Below are 25,984 nucleotides of genomic sequence, written 5' to 3'. Positions count from 1 at the left end.
GGATCTGGGACACTCTCAGCAGAGGAGCCATGTGACATTCCAAGGAATGTGTCAACAGGAGCAGTAACTCGGCCCTGAATGGGCCGTTATTGCTCAGACAGTTAAAAATAATCCCTGCCCTGGGCCCGCTGTCCCCTCAGGACAGGCAGACAGGGAAGTTTCAACAAATACCTGGATAATTAGTAAATCCCTGACTCCTCTAGTATTGATGTTGGCCACCTCCTCTCCAGACAGCTGTGGCAGGTAGTGCCTATTCCTTCAGTCCCCTGCTATGTAGGATTTATCAAACTCCTTCTGAGAGTAAAAAGGGAAAGAATTTTCTTCCCCACATCCACAGAGAGCATCATTTTTTGAGTCCAGAGATGAGCAGACCATTATTTCTAGACAAACCCCCCACATTCTCACCATAAACCAATGTGAAAAGCTGCCCCAACATGAGATTACAAAATAATGAGCTCATAAATCCAACTGCACAGATTCCCAAGTGAGGGACTCAGGGCTAATTTTAGAACTGAGAAATGGACTTGAGAAGCACCTTAAGTGTAATTTTTTTGTGGGACACCAAAGGATTGGTTGATCCTGAAATAAATGGACAGCTCTTGCCCTGGGATTACCTCCAGGTTTTTGTTTTCTTGGCAAAAATAAGTAGGAAAAGAAAAAAACCAAACTTCCTCTTGTTTTATTTTTCACTTTTGGAAAGCATTTTACACAGGTTTGGATCTTGGGAGGAATTTGGAATCAGTAGAAAAAACTAAACTGCACAGTTTTTGTCTTTACAATAGAAACCCTTCAGGAGTCAAAATGGAGACTAAAAAAATACATGCAAAACATACTCTCTTCAAAACACAAGTGGAAACAAAGCACCAACTACACAAATATGCAGAATGAAACAGCACTGAACACCACAGAAGTCATCTTCATCAAAGGTGTAAAAGTCACCTAATTCACTAGGCACTGTCACTTGGTTAAACAGAAGAGACAATAAAAAATATTGTCCACAAACTTGCAAAGGCTGTAGCTAAAAATTCCTCTACGTGTCATGCTTTAATAGCGACCTGGAAGAGAGAAAAAACCCTGTAAATACATTGTCAGAATCAAGGATTGAGAGATCTGTAACTAAACTCACTGCCACCCTTCAAACCTGCATCAAATTCAGGGCCTCATGTCCTGAAGGTAACCAAGCTCCTGCTAACAGAGTTCTGGAGGAAGGAGCAGGACCTCAGACTCAAAGCAGGTGCTGGTATCTCATTGATTTCCCCCCCAAACTACTATTTGCTCTGTCCTCAAGGTTGCCAGTTGCTCAATGAAACCTTCAAGGGAACTGTGGTTCAATAAAATAACCAAACCAAAGTCAATCCTTACGGACACAAAGCCCAGAAGAGGTTCAGGGAAAGGGGCAATTTGCTTTTGAGATGTGAACTCTTGGGATTAGGCCAGGCCTAGTTCAGGCCAGGCTGGACAGGGCTTGGAGCAACCTGGGCTGGGGAAGGTGTTCCCACTCATGGGAGGAGGTGGCACAAGATGAGCTTCACAGACTATTCTGAGCTGGAAGGACCCACAAGGATCATCAAGTCCAGCTCAAGTCAGTGGCCCACAGAGGGGACTGAACCCATCACCTTGGTGTTATTACAACCAAGTTTTAACCAACAGCTCATTCCAGCTTCCAACCCAAAGCATTCCATGATTCCACAGGTACTTACGAGGTGAGTAGGACCGGGATCTGGAGCGGGATCTGTAGCCCCCCCGGCTGTAGTACGGAGATGGCGACCTCCTCCTGGCAAAGGGGTGACACAAACACTCCCTTGTTAAACCCAGCTTTGTGTGGATACCTCTAACCCCATCCTGCTCCTGGGAATGCTAAGGAGCACAGGAAGAGCTGAGCAACATTTCTAGGGTGTATCACAACAAAGACTTGAATTTTCTTTTTTTAAGATCAGGTCTAATATTATTTTTGACCCTCAACCTGTCCAAGCTCTTGCCCTCACAATTTGCCTACATGTGATTTTAGTTTCAAGTCAGGAGCATCCCAAACGAGCAGGACAAGACAGGTAACACCACCTTAATTTTTAGTCTGAATTATGTGTGCAAGATGAAGATTTATTTGCCCAAGATGAAGATTTATTTGCCCAAGATGAAGATTTATTTGCCCAAGATGAAGATTTATTTGCCCAAGATGAAGATTTCTTTGACTCTCCAACCCACCCCCAAATCCAGGCCCTCCAAAGTTCCAGGCCCCAAATCCCCACTCCCCCAATCCAGGCATTCCCAAGTTCTGTGTTTCCTTGCCTAGTTCCAGGAATTCAGTAAATACCTGTAGAACTGATCCCTGTCCTGGACAGCCCTCCAGCCTCCTCCTCCACCACCACCTCCTCCTCTGTGAAGAGAAAAGCAGAAAGACTTTTAAATATCAAAAAAATAAACAGAAAGTTCACTGTACAAGCAAAAAGCATCACCAAGGGTAAGAAAATGACGTCCAGACAAGAAAAACTTGGTTCCTACCCTGGATGATGCTGAATGACTTCATTATGTTCATTTTTACCCATTTAAGACAACCCTTTTTAGTTATTTATTTTTTTGAAGTAAAAAGATCAACTCACTACTCCAAGCAAAAATGTTGATTCCAAGGTGGAAGCAGGAAAAAAACCCACACCTCAACCTTTTATCCCTTCACAGCCACGTTTAAACAAGAACTGTGGTACAACTTCCCTTATAAACGACAGGAACAACATACTGTAGCATTCATATGAAGTGGTTGGACTGGCACCTCTACTGATTTAGATCAGCAAAGTGGTACCAGGAGACTAAAACAAGTTTAAAGTCTTCTCTAGTAGTGGTTTGGTGATTGGTTTTAAGGTTAAGTCTTTAGTCTACAGAGTGTTGGGTCCTGCCCTTTGGCCACCCCAAGCCCTGCAGTGCTCCAGGCTGGGCACAGAGTGGCTGGAGAGCAGCCAGGCAGAGGGACCTGGGGGGACTGAGGGACAGGAAGCTCAACAGGAGCCAAGAGTGTGCCCAGGTGGCCAAGAAGGCCAAGGGGATCCTGGCCTGGATCCAAACTAGCGTGGCCAGCAGGCCCAGGGCAGTGACCCTTCCCCTGGACTCTGCCCTGGGGAGGCCACACCTTGAGTGTTGTATTCAGTTCTGGGCCCCTCAGTTGAGGCAAGAGATTGAGGGGCTGGAGCGGGGCCAGAGAAGAGCAACGAGGCTGGAGAAGGGACTGGATGTGACACTGAGTGTCCTCTGAAACACCTCCAGGGACAGAGAATCCAACATGTCTTGATCCAACCCCACTGTGATCACCAGCCCAGGGCACAGAGTGCCAGAGTGATCATAGTAGGGTTGGATCAAGACGTGGTGGATTCTCCCTCAGTGCCACATCCACAGGATCACAGACTCATAGAATCAGTTGGGTTGGAAAAGCCCTCTGAGATCATCAAGTCCAACCCCTGGTCCAACTCCAGTCCCTTTACCAGATCATGGCACTCAGTGCCACGGCCAAGCTCAGTTGAAAAACCTCCAGGGATGGGGAATCCACCCCCTCTCTGGGCAGCCCATTCCAATGCCTGAGCACTCTCTCTGCAAAGAATTTTTTTCTGCTCTCCAACTTCAATTTCCCCTGGCAGAGCTTGAGCCCATCGTGCCCCCTTGTCCTATTGCTGAGTGCCTGGGAGAAGAGACCAACCCCCACCTGGCCAGAACTTCCCTTCAGATCTGCACCATTTCAGTACTAACAGATGAACCAACAAAAGACACTTCTAAAATCAGAACACACAAAACACTCTCAATGCAGACTAAGAAAACATAACGGGCTAAGTCACACCACAGGTTAAACCCCATCAAGTATTTCTCAGGCTGACCAATCTGATTTATACTGGGCAGTCATTTCTGTGGAGATTTCCCAGGAAGATTCCAGAATGTCAGTGAGTGCAAAGCTCTTAACTCTTGTGTGATGCTGTGTAGATGAAAAGCCTGGCTGAGGCAGATGAGCCAGCCGTTCCCAAGGCAGGGAAGCACTGCAGGCACCTCACCTGTATGACCTGCTGTAATAGTCGCGGTCGTCGTAGCCTCTGTCGTAGCCTCTGTCGTAGTAATCTCGCCGTCGTGAGCTGCCGCTGGGGAGTGAGAGGGAGTTGTATTTCATCAGGTATTACACATTAACATGGTCTGCAGTCAGTTCACACTGTTTGAACTGGGTTATATGTTGTTACCTCCCATTCTCACAGATGAAAGACTGGGAGCACTTTTGTTTTCCCAAGTGGGAACAGAACTACTTTACCAATTAAAAACTTTTGGCCAGCTCCTTTCCCCTCTGCTCTGAAACCTTTAACCTCTCAGCACCACAGGCACATGAGGAATTCCATGCTGTGACCACTCTGCATTCACTTGGAACTCTGAGCAAGCTCCCTGTGCAGGAATGGCCCCCGATAAGCCTGATGGGTTGAGGGAAACGCCTCAGCCGCCCCGCAGGGGTGCTCCTGGCCGAGAACAAAGGCTTTCAAACTGATAAGCTTAACAAAGGATGGAGTGCTAAAAAATAGCAGGTCCTTCCTTTGCATACCTTCCAGGACTGCTCAAGGGCCCACCCCGCTCAGGCACCTGCATCACCCCCCCAATAGATTGACTTTAGTCACACAAACACCTGAAGAAATAAAAAAAAAAGATATAAAAAGAAGTGCAGTTTAACTGCAGCTTGGGGAGAAAAACTTCCACCTCTGGGAGGGCAACCTACGAGCTTCCCTGTCTTCCCCATTCCATCAACATTGCAGGGGAAAGCCATGGAATTCTTACTTTATTTTCTTATACCTTATTAATCATAATTTGCTACAGCTCACTGGGTGTATGTGTGTTAATGGGAAGTGGTTCTATTTTTCCTGCTGCTTTTCTTTTGGGTTATTGAGTGTGTTTACAGGGGGTGTTGAACTGTTGCGTTTCTGTTCAGTGATCCTCTGTTAGTTCAGTTTGTCTTGGGAGTGGGACACTGCTGGGGTGGCCCTTGAAATGTGTGTTGTGCTGGTGTCTTTGGGGTGTTTTGTACCATCCTGCAGCTCAATGTTATCACTGACTGAGTGACCCACATAGTCATTGTCACTGACCTGTATTAATACATGTTATTTTGGGAGAAAGGTTCTTTTCTTTTCCTTTTTTGCTATTAAGTGTTGCCTCAATAGCAGAGGTCAGAACCCCTTCCAACCTGTGTGCTGACAGACAGTGCTGGGAAACACAAGGATCTGATAGTCTGAAGGTGCTTATTGCTAATAATTTCTCCCTGGCTGAAGTGTGGTCCTCATAGGGGAGTCCAAAATCTTTCCAGCCTGTGTTGTGCCCAGAGTCCAGCAGGCAGTGCTGGGTTCATAAAGCTTTGATTACTCTGAGGGCACTTATAGCTAATAACTTTTATTTATACAGGTAAGAATAGAAATGTTTGTATTTCTGCCTCTCCTCCCTTTAACATGACACTCCTTCCTTCTGAATGAAATTCCTGGTTACAAAAATCACCTGCAGTCTCAACACATCAACACAACCACCAATGAGCTGTGAGTCTTGGGGAATCAGCTGGGCAAGGACTTGGGAAAACAATTTACATTCTTGGCAACTGGAAGTCAGAAGTGTACTGTGTGGACAGGGCAAACTGGTAATGCCAAGTATTAATGGAGCCACCACACAGCTGCTCAATCAGCACCTGTTCATTCACTCTTGCAAAGGACAGGAACAACTACCTGAAATAATTGAGAAATTGTAAAAAAACCCAAACTGTACTGTAGATTTCTGGAATCTAAAGAGCTGGAAACAGAGGGCTGAGGCAAAAGGCTGATTAACTGGGAAAAGCACTCAGAATCAGGTGTCTTAGAGGGGAAACAGAACAGTTCTTAGAGAACACAAGCCAATTAATCCCATCCTGTACCTGTTTGGAAAAAAAATCCCCACACAGGTAACTTACTAAGTGGGTCTTCCCATGTAGATTCCAGGGGTGGGTGTGTGAGGTCTTTTCGTTATGGAGAAGTCTACCCGGATCCTCCTTCCATCCAGCTCCATCCCATTGGCACGTTCCTTTGCCTATGGAAGGATGAAAACCATTAGCTGTGAGCATGAGCTTTTCCAGCAGGTTTCTAAGCATTGCTTTAAGTGATAAAGTAAGTCCTAAAATGGCTTAGTCTGGAGGCAGGTCAGTCTCACTCACACTTTATATGTAGCACTGAACATAAACTCTGAGACACTGTGGACCAGCTGTACTTGTAAATGTCAGTAACCACTAGAAAATGTGACTTACATGGCATTAAAAGCCTGGAAGAAACAACATTTAACAATTGTTGCAGTGCCTCTAATGTGATTAAGAAGAACCTTTGAACATGCTGATGTAGGGAGATATAACTACTCCAAAAAGACAACATGAAGTGAAGCATTTACAAGTGGGAAGAACAGCACTGAGGTGTTCAAATACATCCTCCAAGCCTACCAGAACCTTGAATTCAAGAGTATCAGTTATAATTGTCTGAAATAAAAAATGCCAACCAATTGTGGTTTGGGATTTTTCTGCCAAGGAGCAGGACCTACAGCCAAAGCTCCAGCCCCACACAGAAGCCTCCATGTCAGATATAGAACAAAGACACTGGAGATGGTCAGCAGTGGGATTTATGCAAGTCAGAGGTTTCCTTCCAGCCCATAAGCACAAAGCAAGGGCTGGCACTGGTGTAGGATTCTGTACTGGGTGAGGACAGAATACCCTGTTCATTCTGCAGCACTCCCAAGCCCAAATTCCATGATTGTGAGATGCCAAGTGGTTTTCAGGCCCTGAGCCTGCCCAGGTGACAGAATACACACCTGTGCAACTGAGAGCCCATACCCACAGTGCACCCCAACCCACCTCCTTGGCATCCTCGACGTTTTCGAAGTACACGAAGGCAAAGCCTCTGGAGCGCCGCGACTGCTGATCGTACACGATGGAAACATCAGCGATCGGCCCATACTTGGAGAAAACTTCTCTCAGATCCCTCTCTGTCGTGTACAGACTCAGCCCAAACACTCCCAGACAACAGTTGGGGTCGGGATTTGCCTACAGGAAGGGACAGACAGGCAGGTGTTGGTGTAAAATTGGTTGCATTTGCAGTGCAAGTTGTGACTGTCATAGAATCACAGAATCAGCTGGGGTGGAAAAGACTCTGAGATCATCAAGTCCAACCCTTGATCCAACCCCACTGTGATCACTCTGGCACTCTGTGCCCTGGGCTGGTGATCACAGTAGGGTTGGATCAAGATGTGGTGGATTGTCACTCAGTGCCACGTCCAGTCTGAACTTAAACACCTCCAGGGTTGGAGAATCCACCACCTCTCTGGGCAGCCCATTCCAACGCCTGATTACTCTTTGCGAAGAATTTCTTTCTGATATCCAACCTAAACCTTTCCCTGGCAGACCTTAAGCACGTGCCCTCTTGTCCTATTGCTGAGTGCCTGGGAGAAGAGACCAACCCCCACCTGGCCAGAACTTCCCTTCAGGCAGTTCCAGACAGTGCTGAGGTCACCTCTGAGCCTCCTCTTCTCCAGGCTGAACACCCCCAGCTCCCTCAGCCTCTCCCCACAGCACTTGTGCCACATCCAGTCCCTTCTCCAGCCTCGTTGCTCTTCTCTGGACCCACTCAAGCCCCTCAATCTCTTGCCTGAACTGAGGGGCCCAGTCAAGAGCCCCAAGATGAAACACCAAAGATGGGGTTGAGGTTCGTGTTGGGCCACCTGCTGACAGACAATCACACCTAGAGGGACACACAGCTCCTTCCACAACACCCCTTTGTATTTCTCAGGGTACAGCCCAAACCCCAGAGGATGTTCCTGACATACCCTGTTCCCGATGTGCCGTCTCCGGGTCGACATGGGCGAGTGGCTGTGGCTGTGCCGGCGCCGATAGTCGCGACTGTACGACCTGCTGCGGGACCTCCTGTGGGAGCGCGACCGGGAGCGCGAGCGCGTGTAGTGTCTGCGGGAACTCCTCCTCGACCTAGACCTGTGGGGGGAACAGAAAGGGCACTGCTGGCTTTGTCTGGGGGCTTCAACCCTCCAGAAACACATCAGGCAGTCCAAAACAGCTCAACCCATCGTTCTCCAGGGTCCTGCAGTCCCAAACATCTCAACCCATTGTTCTCCAGAGCCCTGCAGTCCCAAACATCTCAACCCATCATTCCCCAGGGCCTTGCAGTCCCCAACTGCTCAACCCACCGTTCTCCAGGGTCCTGCAGTCCCAAACATCCCCAACCATTGTTCTCCAGGGTCCTGCAGTCCCAAACATCCCCAACCATCATTCTCCAGGGTCCTGCAGTCCCAAACATCTCAAACCATTGTTCTCCAGGGTCCTGCAGTCCCAAACATCTCAACCCATCATTCCCCAGGGTCCTGCAGTCCCAAACAGCTCAAACCATTGTTCTCCAGGGTCCTGCAGTCCCAAACAGCTCAACCCATCATTCCCCAGGGCCTTGTAGTCCCAAACAGCTCAACCCATCATTCCCCAGGGTCCTGTAGTCCCAAACAGCTCAACCCATCATTCCCCAGGGTCCTGCAGTCCCAAACTGCTCAACCCATCGTTCTCCAGGGTCCTGCAGTCCCAAACTATTCAAACCATCCTTCTCCAGAGTTCTGCAGTCCCAAACATCCCCAACCATCATTCTCCAGGGTCCTGCAGTCCCAAACATCCCCAACCATCGTTCTCCAGGGTCCTGCAGTCCCAAACATCCCCAACCATCGTTCTCCAGGGTCCTGCAGTCCCAAACATCCCCAACCATCGTTCTCCAGGGTCCTGCAGTCCCAAACATCCCCAACCATCGTTCTCCAGGGTCCTGCAGCCCCAAACATCCCCAACCATCGTTCTCCAGGGTCCTGCAGCCCCAAACAGCTCAACCCATCATTCTCCAGGGTTCTGCAGTCCCAACAGCTCAACCCATCATTCCCCAAGGTCCTGCAGTCCCAAACATCTCAACCCATCGTTCTCCAGAGTCTTGCAGTCCCAAACAGCTCAACCCATCGTTCTCCAGGGTCCTGCAGTCCCAAACAGCTCAACCCATCGTTCTCCAGGGTCCTGCAGTCCCAAACATCTCAAACCATTGTTCTCCAGGGTCCTGCAGCCCCAAACATCTCAACCCATCGTTCTCCAGAGCCCTGCAGTCCCAAACAGCTCAACCCATCATTCCCCAGGGTCCTGCAGTCCCAAACATCTCAACCCATCGTTCTCCAGGGTCCTGCAGTCCCAAACATCTCAACCCATCATTCCCCAGAGCCTTGCAGTCCCAAACAGCTCAACCCATCATTCCCCAGGGTCCTGCAGTCCCAAACATCTCAACCCACCGTTCTCCAGAGCCCTGCAGTCCCAAACATCTCAACCCATCATTCCCCAGGGTCCTGCAGTCCCAAACTGCTCAACCCATCATTCCCCAGGGTCCTGCAGTCCCCAACTACTCAACCCACCGTTCTCCAGGGTCCTGCAGTCCCAAACATCCCCAACCATTGTTCTCCAGGGTCCTGCAGTCCCAAACATCCCCAACCATCATTCTCCAGGGTCCTGCAGTCCCAAACATCTCAAACCATCATTCTCCAGGGTCCTGCAGTCCCAAACATCTCAAACCATTGTTCTCCAGGGTCCTGCAGTCCCAAACATCTCAACCCATCATTCTCCAGGGTCCTGCAGTCCCAAACTGCTCAACCCATCATTCCCCAAGGTCCTGCAGTCCCAAACTGCTCAAACCATTGTTCTCCAGTCCCAAACAGCTCAACCCATCGTTCCCCAGGGCCTTGCAGTCCCAAACTGCTCAAACCATCGTTCTCCAGTCCCAAACATCTCAACCCATCGTTCTCCAGAGGCCTGCAGTCCCAAACATCTTAACCCATCATTCTCCAGAGTTCTGCAGTCCCAAACTGCTCAACCCATCATTCCCCAGGGTCCTGCAGTCCCAAACATCTCAACCCATCATTCTCCAGGGTCCTGCAGTCCCAAACATCTCAACCCATCGTTCTCCACAGTTCTGCAATCCCACGTACTCAGTCACTACTTGGAGGACTCTGTGCTACATCTTTACTATCAGATTCCTGCAGGTGCTCCCAGAGCATTTTTACTGCAGAGCAGGAACCTCCCCTTGATTTCAGTCATCCTTTAACTCCTTTAACAAGGCTCTCTTGGTTTGACACAGCACTGCTTAGAATATTCAGTGTTTAGGTAAAACCAGATGGTGTGGCTTTCTTTTAAAACTTACCAGACAAAGGGAACAGGAGTAAATATGACTTAATATAAAGCCTGCACTGCTGCAGTGGGGGACACTCTGAACAGCACAGAAAAATAAATCCACTTGGGGAAGGCTGGCAACCCCCCCTGGAACAGATCTTAACACAGAAATTAAGCTGCAGGAGCTCAGCTACCTGTTTAACATCAGTTGAATGTTTACATGTTCACACTCCCAAGTGTAATTAGGCAAAAGTGCAATTGCTCCCTTATTTTTCCCCCCAGAAATGTCTTCTGACAGCACAAGCTCTGTGGACACTTCCATTCCTTTTCCCAAACCCTCCCAGCACAGCCAATCCTCGTGGAAAAGCTGGGCAGGAACACTGGGATACTCCCCCTGACCTTGGCCTGCTGAATAACCCCCTGCATTCCACAGCACTCCCAAGGAAAATCCCTGCAAGGCTAAGGGTGCAATTAACACTGTAATTGTTCTTTTTCAGCTCTTGTGTCTTAGATGTCCCTCCTCCAGTTCCACAGCACCACCACTATCCTGGTCTGAATGAAGCTCTGAACTTCAACAGTTCTGACTCCTGAGCATTTAACAGCTTCTTCCACAGCCAGGATTTCCCCCCAGGTGTCACCAGACAGCCAAACTGCAGGACACAGCTCCTGGAAAAACACCTCTAACCTCACCAGCACTGAGCCAGGTGAGCTCAACTTGAAATATGACTCCATGAGCAGGAGAAATTAATTCAGAATATCCCATTACAGCACTTCTAACTATGTGTTTGGAAAGAAAACATTATTTTTGGCAACAGAAAATAAAAAAAAAAGAAAAAAAAAGAAGGAGAGAACTTCCCTGAAGCTGGGAAGACAGTAAAAAGGACTGAAATAGTAATAATAATAAAAGAATTTCCACACATGCACACAGCCATGTTTCAGCCAGATACAGGAAAAATTAAGGCAACCACAGAGCTGATATTCCAGGTACCAAACAGAGATAATGAGCTGCACACTTCAATAAAACCAGATTTTTACATCAAATGTATCCACAACCCAACTGATAAAAACACCAGGACACAGGTTGGTTCCCAAATCAAAGTTTAATTTATAAAGCTGGTAACTCAAAAATACATTTGCAACAGAAACTACCAAAAAAACATCAAAGTTCTAACAGAGTTATTTCTCTGGGGAGAGCCAGATTTAAAAGATCAGCCCCTTGAGCACATCCCAAGGTGTGACAGGACTGAGGAGAGATTAAATACATGGTTTCTAAATATGTGCCTCAACACAAAACATTAACTCTGCTCTGCAATTCCAGTATTTCCAGCCACAGGCATTTCAAGACAGCTGTTAAATGCTCAGGAAGCCTTGGTAGTCAAACCTCTACTTCTGGTCATCCAAAACTATAAAGTCAGTTGCCAGGGTATTATTTAAAGACTGATTTCCTGTAAAAGGAAATGATTTGCCAGGTTTCTTGTGAACTCTCCACCTTGTATTTGCTTCTCCAGGATCTTGGACAGTTTGTATACTGTGTTGTGGTTACTCTGCAAGTGGGAATGTGGTGCCTTTAGGATGGATTCCCCAGGGTCATGGATTAAGGGGCAGGGCCCTGACTTCATTTTGAAGTTAAAAGGATTCCCAGAGGTGTTTTGCAGCCTTCAAACCCACCTGGGCAAAGGCCTGAGAGCACAGTCTGAGCCCTGAGCTCTCTGCCTTGGGCAGGATCTGGGAGCAGACCCTTCCTGAGCTGCCCTATCCCTCCCTCTCTCTGCTGGTACTTCCAGAGCTCTCTCTCCAATTCCATACTCTGCAACAGTGCTACTCTACCAAGGATTTATTAATTTAATTTGACACATTGTTCCTGCACTCCAGGGACTGCCAAGTGCACGATTTCACACTTGTGACTGTGCCTGAATTAGACAATAAACCTTGTTCTCCTGCTGTCAAAACCTCCCAACCATTTTCCTTCTCACAAAATCCTTTTGCTTTGATCTTACAAGATCTAACACAGTGTTTGTGATTGCAAATAGCACCAAATCTCCCAGTTACCATCCTGCCCCCTGGCTCTGGCAATCCATTGCTTAAAATAAAAACATAAAAACTATGCTGTGAACAACTGGAACCCCCCTGGCTAAAACCCACTTTTTTTTTTCACCTGAGTGCCTAAAAACAAGGAAAGAAACTATCAACACGTATTTGTGCAGTCAGCACTCACCTGGCTGCTCTTTTAAGGGCAACTCTGACCCTGCTGGTTTGGCAGGTGAGGGCAAGGAGAGAGAATTCAGTGCAAAAGGCACAATCACAGTGCATGTTTGTGCTGCCATGTTACTTTCTCCACAACTCTTCTGAGGAGCTTGGAAAAATGGCTTATTTAAAGCTTCCCAGACTGTTAAATTTCAAGGTCATAGAATGGATTGGGTTGGAAAAAACCTTTGAGATCATCAAGTCCAACCCTTGATCCAACCCCACTGTGATCACCAGCCCAGGGCACTCAGTGCCCTGGGCTGGTGATCACAGTAGGGTTGGATCAAGACGTGGTGGATTCTCTCAGTAGGGTTGGATCAAGACATGGTGGATTCTCCCTCAGTGCCACATTCATAGAAACAGAATCACAGAATGGATTGGGTTGGAAAAGACCTCCAAGATCATCAAGCCCAACCCTTGGTCCAACTCCAGTCCCTTTACAAGATCATGGCACTCAGTGCCACGGCCAAGCTCAGTTGAAAAACCTCCAGGGATGGGGAATCCACCCCCTCTCTGGGCAGCCCATTCCAATGCCTGAGCACTCTCTCTGCAAAGAATTTCCACCTGCTCTCCAACTTCAATTTCCCCTGGCAGAGCTTGAGCCCATCGTGCCCCCTTGTCCTATTGCTGAGTGCCTGGGAGAAGAGACCAACCCCCACCTGGCCAGAACTTCCCTTCAGGGAGTTCCAGACAGTGCTGAGGTCACCTCTGAGCCTCCTCTTCTCCAGGCTGAACACCCCCAGCTCCCTCAGCCTCTCCCCACAGCACTTGTGCTCCAGTCCCTTCTCCAGTCTCGTTGCTCTTCTCAGTTGGGTTGGAAGAGACCTCTGAGATCATCAACCCTTGATCCAAACCCACTGTGATCACCAGCCCAGGACACTCCGTGCCCTGGGCTGGTGATCACAGTAGGGTTGGATCAAGACATGGTGGATTCTCACTCAGTGCCACATCCATAGAAACAGAATCATAGAATGGATTGGGTTGGAAAAGCCCTCTGAGATCATCAAGTCCAACCCTTGGTCCAACTCCAGTCCCTTTACCAGATCATGGCACTCAGTGCCATGGCCAAGCTCAGTTGAAAAACCTCCAGGGATGGGGAATCCACCCCCTCTCTTGGCAGCCCATTCCAATCCCTGAGCACTCTCTCTGCAAAGAATTTTTAATGTATTGAAAAGGTCTGTGAAATTCACCTTTATCTCCAGAGCTTTACATTAACTACTCCAGAATACCAGGAAACTTAACACACCAGCATGACCTGCTGATGCACAGGGAAACTGAGATCCAGAGATCCTGCTGCTCCCTGCTCAGAAACAAGCCAACATTCCAAGAGCTAAAAGGGAGGCACTTCCAGAGTGGATAACTGTGGTAGTTTGGGCCTTAGTTTCAGTATAGGTGCCATTTAGGCCTCAAAGGATGTGACACAGAAGGGACAAACATCACCTGACTTCAGCAGCCAAGGAGGTATTTCATATCATCTGACATCATCAAGAAGTGTCAAGGGGTATAATAAGAGGGAGGAGGAGTTTCTGTCTCTTTCGGTCCCTGCTCCTGCCCTGACTGCTGAGATCAGGCCATTCCCTGCTGTTGTTTATCTAAAGAGGTGACCATTTTCCTGTTAATTTCTCTCTCTCTTACTGGGAGGTTTCTCGGGAAGTTTTTGGGAGGTTTTCTGAGATTTGGGTGGTTGGAATCTGAGTTACTAACTCGGTGGAAGTGTTATTTCTTTTTCAATACGTGTCATATCATATTCTGCTTTAAGTTTTCTTCTTTTCTGTGTAAATATAAAAACCTCACCATTTCCAAGCTTCATTTCTCTTTTCCCCCTTTACCATTTCCAAGCTTCATTTCTGTTTTCCCCCCTCACCATTTCCAAGCTTCATTTCTGTTTCCCCCTCACCATTTCCAAGCTTCATTTCTGTTTTCCCCCTCACCATTTCCAAGCTTCATTTCTCTTTTCCCCTCTCACCATTTCCAAGCTTCATTTCTGTTTCCCCCTCACCATTTCCAAGCTTCATTTCTGTTTTCCCCCCTCACCATTTCCAAGCTTCATTTCTCTTTTCCCCCTCACCATTTCCAAGCTTCATTTCTCTTTTCCCCCCTCACCATTTCAAAGCTGCATTTGTTTTCCCCCTCACCATTTCCAAGCTTCATTTCTGTTCCCCCCTCACCATTTCAAAGCTTCATTTCTGTTTCCCCCTCACTCCTCCTCCCTGGGGGGAACCCTCTGACTGTGTACTGAGCAGTGGGCATTGTGCCAGCTCAAACCATAACAACCCACACAGCTGACTCTTGGGAAAAGCAGCAGAAATGCCAGTGCTGAAGCCACTGCTGCCCCTCTGTGCCCTCCATGTGCACAGATCACCTCAGAGCTCTGGGAGCAGAACCAGCCAAGCCAGATGTCACCTCTGACATGACCATGTGACTTGTGAGGAGGAGGAAGAGGTAAGAGGAGCCAACTCACATGCATTGATGTAGGGGTGACTGTAAGTGCATCCCTTAAGGAAAGCTGTTTGGAGTGCACCTTTCTTTAAGAGAGGAGAGCTACCTGGGGGGTGTGTGTGGTGGCTTGTAGCCAATGAGAGGCTTTGGTGCATGTGAGGTGAATGGGCTGGCCAATAATGTCATGACATGTTGGATGTGAGAGGATATAAAAGGTGTGGATGTCACTGAGTGAGATTAGACCTACTAGAACTAGATCATCTACTAGGAACTTCTACTGCTGCTACTACTATGAACTGTCTGTGTAACTATCTTGAATAAACTCCTGTAAGCCTCCTGATCAAAGCCTTCTGATGCCTGCTGTGCCTGAGCTCTTTGGATTGCCATTCGTGGTGCCCCCCTGCTTGGGACTGAGGGGCTACCCCTACAGAGTCAGAGCTGGATCTAAAAGAAACCAACTCCCCTGGGTTCAGAGCTGGATCTAAAAGAAACCAACTCCCCTGGGTTCAGAGGTGGAGCTAAAGCAAACCAACTCCCCTGGGTTCAGAGGTGGATCTAAAGGAAACCAACTCCCCTGGGTTCAGAGGTGGAGCTAAAGGAAACCAACTCCCCTGGGTTCAGAGGTGGAGCTAAAAGAAACCAACTCCCCTGGGTTCAGAGGTGGAGCTAAAAGAAACCAACTCCCCTGGGTTCAGAGGTGGAGCTAAAAGAAACCAACTCCCCTGGGTTCAGAGGTGGAGCTAAAGCAAACCAATTCCCCTGGGTTCAGAGGTGGAGCTAAAAGAAACCAACTCCCCTGGATTCAGAGGTGGAGCTAAAAGAAACCAACTCCCCTGGGTTCAGAGGTGGAGCTAAAAGAAACCAACTCCCCTGGGTTCAGAGGTGGATCTAAAAGAAACCAAATTCCCCTGGATTCAGAGGTGGATCTAAAAGAAGCCAGCTCAGCTGGATTCAGAGCTGGACCTAAAAGGACCCAACTCCCCTGGATTCAGAGCTGGATCTTAAAGAAGCCAACTCAGCTGAACTCAGAGCTGGACCTAAAACGAGCCAACTCCCCTGGGTTCAGAGGTGGATCTGAAAGAAACCAATTCCCCTGGGTTCAGAGCTGGACCTAAAAGGACCCAACTCCCCTGGGTTCACAGCTGAATCTAAAAGAAACCAAACTCCCCTGGATTCACAGCTGGATCTAAAAGAAACCAACTCAGCTGAACTCAGAGCTGAACCTAAAATGAGCCAACTACCCTGGGTTCAGAGGTGGATCTAAAATAAACCAACTCCCCTGGGTTCAGAGATGGACCTAAAATAAACCAACTCCCCTGGATTCAGAGGTGGATCTGAAAGCAGCCAACTCCCCTGGGTTCAGAGGTGGATCTAAAAGCAGCCAACTCAGCTGAACTCAGAGCTGGACCTAAAATGAGCCAACTCCTCTGGGTTCAGAGGTGGATCTGAAAGAAACCAACTCCCCTGGGTTCAGAGGTGGGTCTAAAAGGACCCAAGTCCCCTGGGTTCAGAGCTGGATCTAAAAGAAACCAAACTCCCCTGGATTCACAGCTGGATCTAAAAGGACCCAAATCCCCTGGATTCACAGCTGGATCTAAAGGAAACCAACTCCCCTGGATTCACAGCTGGACCTAAAAGGACCCAACTGCCCTGGATTCAGACCTGGATCTAAAAGAAACCAAGTCCCCTGGGTTCAGACCTGGATCTAAAAGAAACCAACTCCCCTGGGTTCAGACCTGGATCTAAAAGAAACCAACTCCCCTGGGTTCAGAGGTGGATCTGAAAGCAGCCAACTCCCCTGGGTTCAGAGGTGGATCTAAAGGAAACCAAGTCCCCTGGGTTCAGACCTGGATCTAAAAGAAACCAACTCCCCTGGGTTCAGAGGTGGATCTGAAAGCAGCCAACTCCCCTGGGTTCAGAGCTGGATCTAAAAGAGACCAACTCCCCTGGGTTCAGAGATGGACCTAAAATAAACCAACTCCCCTGGATTCAGATGTGGATCTAAAAGAAATTAACTTCCCTGGGTTCAGAGGTGGATCTAAAGGAAACCAAGTCCCCTGGGTTCAGAGGTGGATCTAAAGGAAACCAAGTCCCCTGGGTTCAGAGCTGGACCTAAAAGCAGCCAGCTCCCCTGGGTTCAGAGGTGGATCTAAAATGAGCCAACTCCCCTGGGTTCAGAGGTGGATCTAAAGGAAACCAACTCCCCTGGGTTCAGAGGTGGATCTAAAGGAAACCAACTCCCCTGGGTTCAGAGGTGGATCTGAAAGCAGCCAACTCCCCTGGGTTCAGAGGTGGATCTGAAAGCAGCCAACTCCCCTGGGTTCAGAGGTGGATCTGAAAGCAGCCAACTCACCTGGACTCGGACCTGGACCTGGACTTTGAGCGGGAGCGCCGGGAGTCCTCCTTGGAGCGGGACCTCGCAGGGGTGTGTCTCCCCGACTTGCCAGAGCCATGGGCACTGCCGCTTCTGGAGGCAGAGCGGGATTCCTGCACGCAGACATCGAAAGCCTGATTTGGACACAGCTCCTCCTTGCCCTGCTGGCTGCAAACAAGCTCCAGTGAAAGCAATGGTAAATATTCAGAGCTACGTGTCCGGGCAGTCGGCGTTAGCGCTGCCGAGATGGTTAAGGAGGTTTATTTTTTTTTCCCTGGTAGACACTTCTTTACCCTGCATGTACTTGGCTATTAAACAGATAATGCATGCATGTTTAGCAAAATATACAGGGACACAGAAACAGACTAGTAATTACTTAGCGTAGTGCTTTCAGATTCCAGATTACTTCTTATCTTAACTTCATTTTTATTCCTTTTCTTCATTCTTCCGTTTCAAATTCTGACTTCTTTCATCTTCCCCACTTCACACAAATTGCTCAATATTCTACAAGTGGGACTTCTGGTCTGATAATTAGCATGCATTCACTTTCTTTTTTTTCAAATTTCAGCTTCACTTATTCCTGAGCTTCAAATAATTCTCATTTATAAAACTTGTCAAATGGCGACTTCCGCATTTTCCTTCTTCAACATTAACCTTAATAGAAAAAGAACAGGATGAAGAATATTTAAGAACTCCAGGATAAAATCTAGTGCCAAAACTGAAACTAGAAAAAAAAAATGTGTTGTGGATTTTTACTATAAATGCAGTTTAAGGATTGAATCTACCAAAGCCCTACGATTTTATCAACAGGTTCAGTCAACTCAGTTGAACTCAGTTTAACTCAGCACTAAGCACCTGAATTTGCTATTTATGCCTGGATGTCACAGCCACTGCAACAGCTGAGCACCCACTGAGGGACTGCAGCACCAGGAAATCAAAGGAATTTTCACCATCAGCCACACAGTGAGACAAAATCACCAAGAAGTGACTCCAGGAAGGTCCTGCCGTGGCCACGGCCTGAATGCAGAAAGCACAGCGTGGTTGGGCCTTCAAGGAGCTGCAATTATCAACTCTAATTATCTTAATTTGGGCCCCCCCAAATGTTAATTTGTGGAGGTTTCTGAGCACAGCCCCCCCCCAGCTGCCTGCACAGGGGAGGGTGACACCTGCAGGCCCCTCTTGTCTCCATGGAAAGCAGCATTTTCCATCACCCAAAGGTGCCCCCCGTTCCCAGGCTCTGGAATAACACCCCAACCTGCTCTGATTTGCTGCTAATCTGCTTTGGTAGTGATAGAACCTAATTAGTGGCTTCAACTTGTGGATTTTTATCTTTAAATCAGTGCAATGCTCAGCTTCAGTCACGTGCCCTGAACACCTGGACAGGCTGGAAGGGATTCTTTATTTCAAGGGATTAGAGAAAATTTAAAAGTCAGCAAAAATTCTACTTCTTCCTAAAAACAGTTTCATATTTAGTGTAAAATCTGATGAAAAACAATCACTAATGACACCAGAGTAGCAGATTTTGCCCCCAAATCCCCTGTTTTAGCTGTGTAACATCCCTTAAACCTGAACACTTGATGGGAATCCTGGAGTGAACATTCAGAAATTCATTTGCTAACCCCAAATTAATCGTGATTAAACCACTTCCACACAACTCACACCAATGTTGGCTCTTCACAATTCCCTGCCCTACAATACACAGGTGGGCAGGAAGGACTTACAGGAGAAAGCAGATTGGAATTAATTGCAAGAGCAACAGAAATAATTCAAGTTGTCAAGGCTGTACTTGTTTCCCAAATGTTTAAGGTTTTGTAATTAGAGCTGCTACACAGACTGACCTGCAGGGCCAAGACTGAGGAGTAATTAGAGTTCCAATTAAGAAATTTCACCTCAATCCATAACTACCTTCCAAAGGAAAAGCACCACAGAGGTGAGTTCTGAGTTAAGGCATTAATTCAGCCACAAGAAGCTGTAGCTCTTTTAAACAGTGAGACAAATTAAGATTGAGGCAGGACTAAAACCCAAACCCAGCAGCTCTTCATGTGAGGAAAAACACCTGAAATGACAAAATGTGGGCAAGACAGGAGGGGCCATGTCCAAAACCAGGAGGTGTGAGGCTGGGAAGGACAGGAAAAACACGGGAAGGGAGGGAGGGAAGCAGGAAATACACCCCCAAATACACCCCAACCCCTCTCAGAGCTTTGGAGAAATCAGGACAGAACTGGTGAGTCTTCACCCACTGGGTACATTTTTCAGGCAATCTTTGCTGTCCTGTGTTAATGTGGAGTTTGGACAGAGGAGCTGAGCAGAAACTTGGGAAGGAAAATCCTTAAGACAACCATCTATCAAATCGTTTTTATTTACCTCTTTTGGACTTCAAGACATTTTTAAACATCCACGTTTTGTTTCCAGATCATCCCTCAATCCACCACATTTTACAGGATTGACATTCTTTATTCTAATCTCAAAGGAATTCTTTGCTCCTCACTCACTCCAGGAATTACCAAGACTGGTAAAACCCCCCAAAATGTCTCAGTTTTCACCATTCCCACCCCAAATCCCAGGAAATTCCCACTGCCCAAACTCCACAGACCAGGAATCTGCAGCATTCCAAACTTATTTACACCCCATTCCCCTGAGGGTTCACACAAGTCACTCACAACTCACTAAAAACTGGAGTTTCTCCATCTGGTTTTGTTCTCCTTTGTATTTTTCCCCCACTTCTTGCTCTGTCACTCTGTGAATTTTGAGTTATTTAAAAAAGCCAAATTGTGCCCCGAGGTGCCAAGTGGAAGAGGGAAGGGAGACCCTCCTTTATCCTGCTGGTGCCACCATTAAAAACCATCATTTTTTGCTAATCCCGAGTGAATTTAAAGCCCCATCAGATCCCCTGATCTTTCCCGACAGTTCCATCAGGCATTCCTGGAATTCGGGTGGAATTCCCCAACTCCAGGCTTGTTGTTTCCAAATGATTCTTCCCAGAAGAAAGAACTGCAGGGCTGGTACTTGGAGCATCCCAGAGCACATTCCTAAGGAATGTTCCAGCCCTCCAAGAGCAGGGAATGTCACACACAGGATAATTTGGGGGACAGTGGGCAGGGAAAGGTTTCCATGGACAGAAGCAGCTGGAAGTGTGGGATGGCCACGAGTTCCAGTTTTTCCTCAGAGGAATGCAAGTTACAGATTTAAGATATAGAGAAATAAAAGTATTAGGGCTTTTATAACCATAAATACCTATAAATTCATGTGTTTCCACCTGTTTTCCTCAAGGCAGGTGCAACATTATTTTGTTCCAGGTGTCTCTGAGCTGACTCCACATTCCTTGACCTTTCCACTGTGGAATTTTGCAACTAATCCAACAAAAACCCGACTGTTTTTGCCTCTTCTACCCCTGAGGGACAATCCCCAGCTCAGGATTGTGCTGGAGGGAGCTCAGAGGGAAAGCTCAGCCATCCCTTTTTTCACAGCTTTCCAAACTCTACAAGAAATTGAAATCTGAACCAGCCCCCCAAGGGGTTCCTCCCTCTGGCAGTGCCCTGGGGGCTCCTCAGTGCCCCAGGATGGCAGGGAATTCATCCAACAGGAAATCCAAACCTTCCTGGCAGCTTTGGGGACTGAACCAGCCCCTCTGGCAGTGCCCTGGGGGCTCCTCAGTGCTCCAGCCTGGCAGGGAATTCATCCAACAGGAAATCCAAACCTTCCTGGCAGCTCTGGGGACTGAACCAGCCCCCCAAGGGGTTCCTCCCTCTGGCAGTGCCCTGGGGGCTCCTCAGTGCCCCAGCCTGGCAGGGAATTCATCCAACAGGAAATCCAAACCTTCCTGGCAGCTTTGGGGACTGAACCAGCCCCTCTGGCAGTGCCCTGGGGGCTCCTCAGTGCCCCAGCCTGGCAGGGAATTCATCCAACAGGAAATCCAAACCTTCCTGGCAGCTTTGGGAACTGAACCAGCCCCTCTGGCAGTGCCCTGGGGGCTCCTCAGTGCCCCAGCCTGGCAGGGAATTCATCCAACAGGAAATCCAAACCTTCCTGGCAGCTCTGGGGACTGAACCAGCCCCTCTGGCAGTGCCCTGGGGGCTCCTCAGTGCCCCAGGATGGCAGGGAATTCATCCAACAGGAAATCCAAACCTTCCTGGCAGCTTTGGGGACTGAACCAGCCACTCTGGCAGTGCCCTGGGGGCTCCTCAGTGCCCCAGCCTGGCAGGGAATTCATCCAACAGGAAATCCAAACCTTCCTGGCAGCTCTGGGGACTGAACCAGCCCCTCTGGCAGTGCCCTGGGGGCTCCTCAGTGCCCCAGGATGGCAGGGAATTCATCCAACAGGAAATCCAAACCTTCCTGGCAGCTTTGGGGACTGAACCAGCCACTCTGGCAGTGCCCTGGGGGCTCCTCAGTGCCCCAGGATGGCAGGGAGTTCATCCAACAGGAAATCCAAACCTTCCTGGCAGCTTTGGGGACTGAACCAGCCCCCCGAGGGCTCAGATGAGGTGCCAGCAGGTACAGGTGGGACACAGGGGCTGACCCATCCTTGGGGCTGTCAGTTCTGAGCTCCTCACACCTCCCTCTCCCACAATTTAGTAACAAAAATCACCACTTTGGAAAATGGGTGTGTAAAATACCTTGTAAGGAACCTGCAAATTGAGCATTTACACCGTGCAAGTCACCCTGATTAAAACCCCCCACAAAACCCCCCCTGACTCGTATGGAACAGTTTCTGATCACTCATCAACCCATCCCCACCAGAATTAATTAATTCACAGGATCACACTCTGTTTTTCCCTTTAACCAGACTTTTTCCAGGCCTGAATCCCATGAGAACAACTTCAATGCAAACAACCCAAAGCTGCAGCTCAGTGACAGGATCTGAGGTATTTTCTGTATCTGAATACTTAATAATTCATAGTTTACCGATATTTCATAATTTATAATTTATTGATATTTAATAATTTCTAGTTTATCGATATTTAATAATTTCTAATTTGTCGATATTTATTAATTTATAATTTATCGATATCTAACAATTCGTAATTTATTGGTACTTAATAATTTCTAGTTTATTGATATTTATTAATTTATAATTTATCGATATTTAATATTCATTAATTTATGGGTATTTAATAATTTATAGTTTATTGATATTTACTAATTCATAATTTATCGATATTTACTAATTTATAATTTAGTGATATTTAATAATTTATAATTTATTGGTATTTAATAATTTATAGTTTATCGATATTTACTAATTTATAAATTATCGATATTTAATAATTCACAATTTATTGGTATTTAATAACCTATAGTTTACTGGTATTTAAGAGTTTCTAGTTTATTGATATTTATTAATTTATAATTTATCGACATTTAATAAATTATAATTTATTGGTATCTAATAATTTATAGTTTATTGATATTTACTAATTAATAATTTATCGATATTTAATAATCTATAATTTAGTGATATTTAATAATTTCTAATTTATTGGTATTTAATAATTTCTAGTTTAGCGATATTTAATAATTTATAATTTACCGATATTTAATAATTCATAATTTATTGGTATTTAATAATTTCTAGTGTATCGATAATTACCAATTTATAATTTATCGATATTCAATAATTCATATTTTATCGGTATTTAATAATTTATAGTTTATTGATATTTACTAATTTATAATTTAGTGATATTTAATAATTTATAATTTAATGATATTTAATAATTTCTAATTTATCGGTATTTAATAATTTCTAGTGTATCGATATTTACTAATTTATAATTTATCGATATTTAATAATTTATTGGTATTTAATAATTTCTAGTTTGTCGATATTTAATAATTTATAGTTTATTGATATTTATTAATTTATAATCTATCGATATTTAATAATTTATAGTTTATCGATATCTAATAATTTCTAGTTTATCGATATTTAATAATTCCTAATTCCTTCTGTCACAAAGTGCCCCATTATGGAGATTAACCTGCAAAAGAGAGTTCAAGTAGGGCCTTTTTTTCTTATTCTTTTTAAAAAAAGGGACATAAGAGCCAGTTTAAGTTTGTGCTGCTGCTGAAATAGCAAATCCCTTTGGTGGGAAAATCCCCTGGAATTTCTTTGGAATTTCCCAAAAGTGCCCCGGGATAAAAAAGATGCAGCTCAGACTGTCTGGAGGAAAACCAGGAGAAGGGAGAGAGAGCAGGAACTCTTTGTTAGGAGCACAATTCCCTCCTGGACTTGGAACAGCTTCAGTTGTAAAGTCCCATCCCAGATTATTTCCCCAAACACTGACCCTGCTCTGCACAAATTCAGCTTGGAAAAGGAGAAAAGTCGCTGGATCAATAAAATATAAACCTTAAATAAGAGAAAAAACCTCATAAAATCCCTGGCAATAGCACTGGGAAAGCCAATCCCTGCTCCAGTCTGGAATAGCAGGCCTGGAACTCTTTGGGTTTAGCTCTACAAACATGTCCATTGTCTACAACTCACCTATTTAAGAGTCACAAAAGTTCAGACAAAACTCATTTTTAGCCTTGGCAAAACCCGCCTGTAAAAGGTTTAGTTGGTTTTTTTTTTAATAAATCAGCGTGATAGCAATTCCTGCCCCAATTATCCTGCACAAAGACTATAAAACTTTCTCGAAGTTGCTCTAAAAGTTTCAATCTTTCCACTCATTCTGACCGAAAACACGACGCGGGTTGTGCTGGAAATTTGGCTGAATTGTTTTCCACTCTGACTCGCACAGCAATTCAAGCAACTTTTTTAAAAAACAAACACACAAATACCCACCTTGAGCAAATAATTAAAACACACCAGTGCCAGGAACAATAAAAGAATACTGAGGGTGGCACAAGGCTCTTCCTTAATCCCTCTATTTCACCATTTATTCCCATTTTTAACTTCCTGGAGACCAGGATTTTCTAACCTCACCTCTCTGGAAGTAGAAACTCTTTTATCTCACACCTTATTATAATGAATTAATAAGAAAAAAAAACATATTCTAAGGAAAGCACTGCTCAAAATCACTATATTTTTAAGATTTTTTGCCACCTTCAGCTTAAAATTTAACTCCTCACACCTCCACATCCCCCTCCGATGCTGCAGCAAGAAGTCAGAATTAGGCTAAAAATAACCCCCCAAAACAGAGCAATGTCCGAAGTTAAAGCCCTAAAAGGAGGACAAAGCTGATCCACTAAACAAAAAGCAGCTATTACAGGTCAATAGTACTGCAGATGGGCATCACACACGGGAGGATTAGAACTCATGTGCTTGGGGGTTAGTAGGAAAGGCATCCGGACAGCGAGATCTTGCAGAACTGTGAGGTTTAAACATCTACAGCAGATCTCATAAAGCGAAGGGGTCCCTTCCATTAAGGAGTTTAATGAGAGCCCGGGCCGCCCGGACGCCAGGCCAGACAGAGCGGGCTGGGCCGGGCTGGGCCATGCTGGGACCGGCTGTGGGCCATGCTGGGACCGGCTCTGGGCGCTCTGGGCCGTGCTGGGACCGGCTCGGAGGACTCTGAGGGCGGGCTGGGCCAGGCCGTGCCGGGCTCGGCTCTGAGGATGGGGTGGGCCGTGCTAGGTCCGGCTCTGAGGACTCTGAGGGTGGGCTGGGCCGTGCCGGGCTCAGCTCTGAGGGTCGGCTGGGCCATGCTAGGTCCGGCTCTGGGCGCTCTGAGGGCGGGCTGGGCCGTGCCGGGACGGGCTCGGCTCTGAGGGTGGGCTGGGCCGTGCCGTGCCAGGCTCTGGTGGCTCCAAGGGCGGGCTGGGCTGGGCCGTGCCGGGCCCGGCTTTAAGGGTGGGCTGGGCCGTGCTGGGACCGGCTCGGAGGACTCTTGAGGGCGGGCTGGGCTAGGCCGTGCCGGGCCCGGCTCTGAGGGCGGGCTGGGCCGTGCTGGGCCCGGCTGCGGGGGCTCTGAGGGCGGGCTGGGCCGTGCTGGGCCCGGCTCGGAGGACTCTGAGGGCGGGCTGGGCTAGGCCGTGCCGGGCCCGGCTCGGAGGACTCTGAGGGCGGGCTGGGCTAGGCCGTGCCGGGCCCGGCTCGGAGGACTCTTGAGGGCGGGCTGGGCTAGGCCGTGCCGGGCCCGGCTCGGAGGGCGGGCTGGGCTAGGCCGTGCCGGGCTCTGAGAGCGGGCTGGGCCGCGCTGGGCCCGGAGCTCCCTCAGGGTCGCGCCGCCATTTTGTCCCTCCCGGGCGCGCGGGCCCGGCCCAAGATGGCGCCGGCGCCTCACGCGGGGAGCGGCCCCGCCATCGGCCCGGCGGGGAGCGGCCCCAACACCCGGCATGGCGGACACGGGCGCGGCCGCGCCGCCCGCACGGGAGGCCGCGCGTGTGAAAGGAACGGGTTGGGGGAGAGTGGGGAGGGAGGGGCCCGGCCGCGCAGCGCGCAAGGGCTCCGTGTATTACCCGCTCGCCGTAGTTCTGCTCCCCGCTGTCGCTCATCGTCCCGTCCCGCCGTTCCTAACGCCCGCTCCCAACGCCGCCGCCGCCCCGACCCGACCGTACCGCACCGACCACACCGACAGTGCCGTGCCGTGACCGGCCACAGCGCCGTCCGCACGGGAAGTGACGCGACCGCCCGGCCGCGCGCGCCGCGCCGGACACGCCCCCCGATGAGGCCACGCCCACAAACCGGTTGATTGGTGGGAGGGCACGCCCATCGCTGAGGCCACGCCCACACACCGATGTAATCGTAGGAGACACGCCCCTTTGACCACGCCCACAAATAGTTTTAATTGCTT

General features: G+C 47.7%; 1 protein-coding gene across 2 annotated transcripts; it reads right to left on the bottom strand.

Moving 5' to 3' along the window:
• Positions 1-663: 663 nt before the first annotated feature.
• On the bottom strand, positions 664-25,832 carry TRA2B (transformer 2 beta homolog). Of its 2 annotated transcripts, XM_071565949.1 has the most exons (9): positions 25,650-25,832; positions 17,229-17,362; positions 7,828-7,990; positions 6,860-7,048; positions 5,936-6,051; positions 4,026-4,109; positions 2,312-2,374; positions 1,701-1,774; positions 664-1,055 (listed from the first exon to the last, which is right to left on the bottom strand). In XM_071565949.1, exons 1-9 carry the CDS (start codon positions 25,683-25,685, stop codon positions 1,045-1,047), a joined length of 870 nt encoding a protein of 289 aa, XP_071422050.1. In that variant the 5' UTR covers positions 25,686-25,832; the 3' UTR covers positions 664-1,044. The 2 variants fall into 2 exon arrangements, with proteins under 2 accessions (XP_071422050.1, XP_071422051.1); XM_071565950.1 differs by lacking the exon at positions 17,229-17,362 and having other exon boundaries at positions 25,650-25,831.
• Between the last annotated feature and the right edge of the window lie 152 nt (positions 25,833-25,984).

Source organism: Pithys albifrons, chromosome 11 (genome assembly GCF_047495875.1).
Source record: "Pithys albifrons albifrons isolate INPA30051 chromosome 11, PitAlb_v1, whole genome shotgun sequence".
NCBI classification, from domain to species: domain Eukaryota; kingdom Metazoa; phylum Chordata; class Aves; order Passeriformes; family Thamnophilidae; genus Pithys; species Pithys albifrons.
Note: the sequence above shows the minus strand (reverse complement) of the source record. Positions and strands in the feature narration are given on the sequence as shown.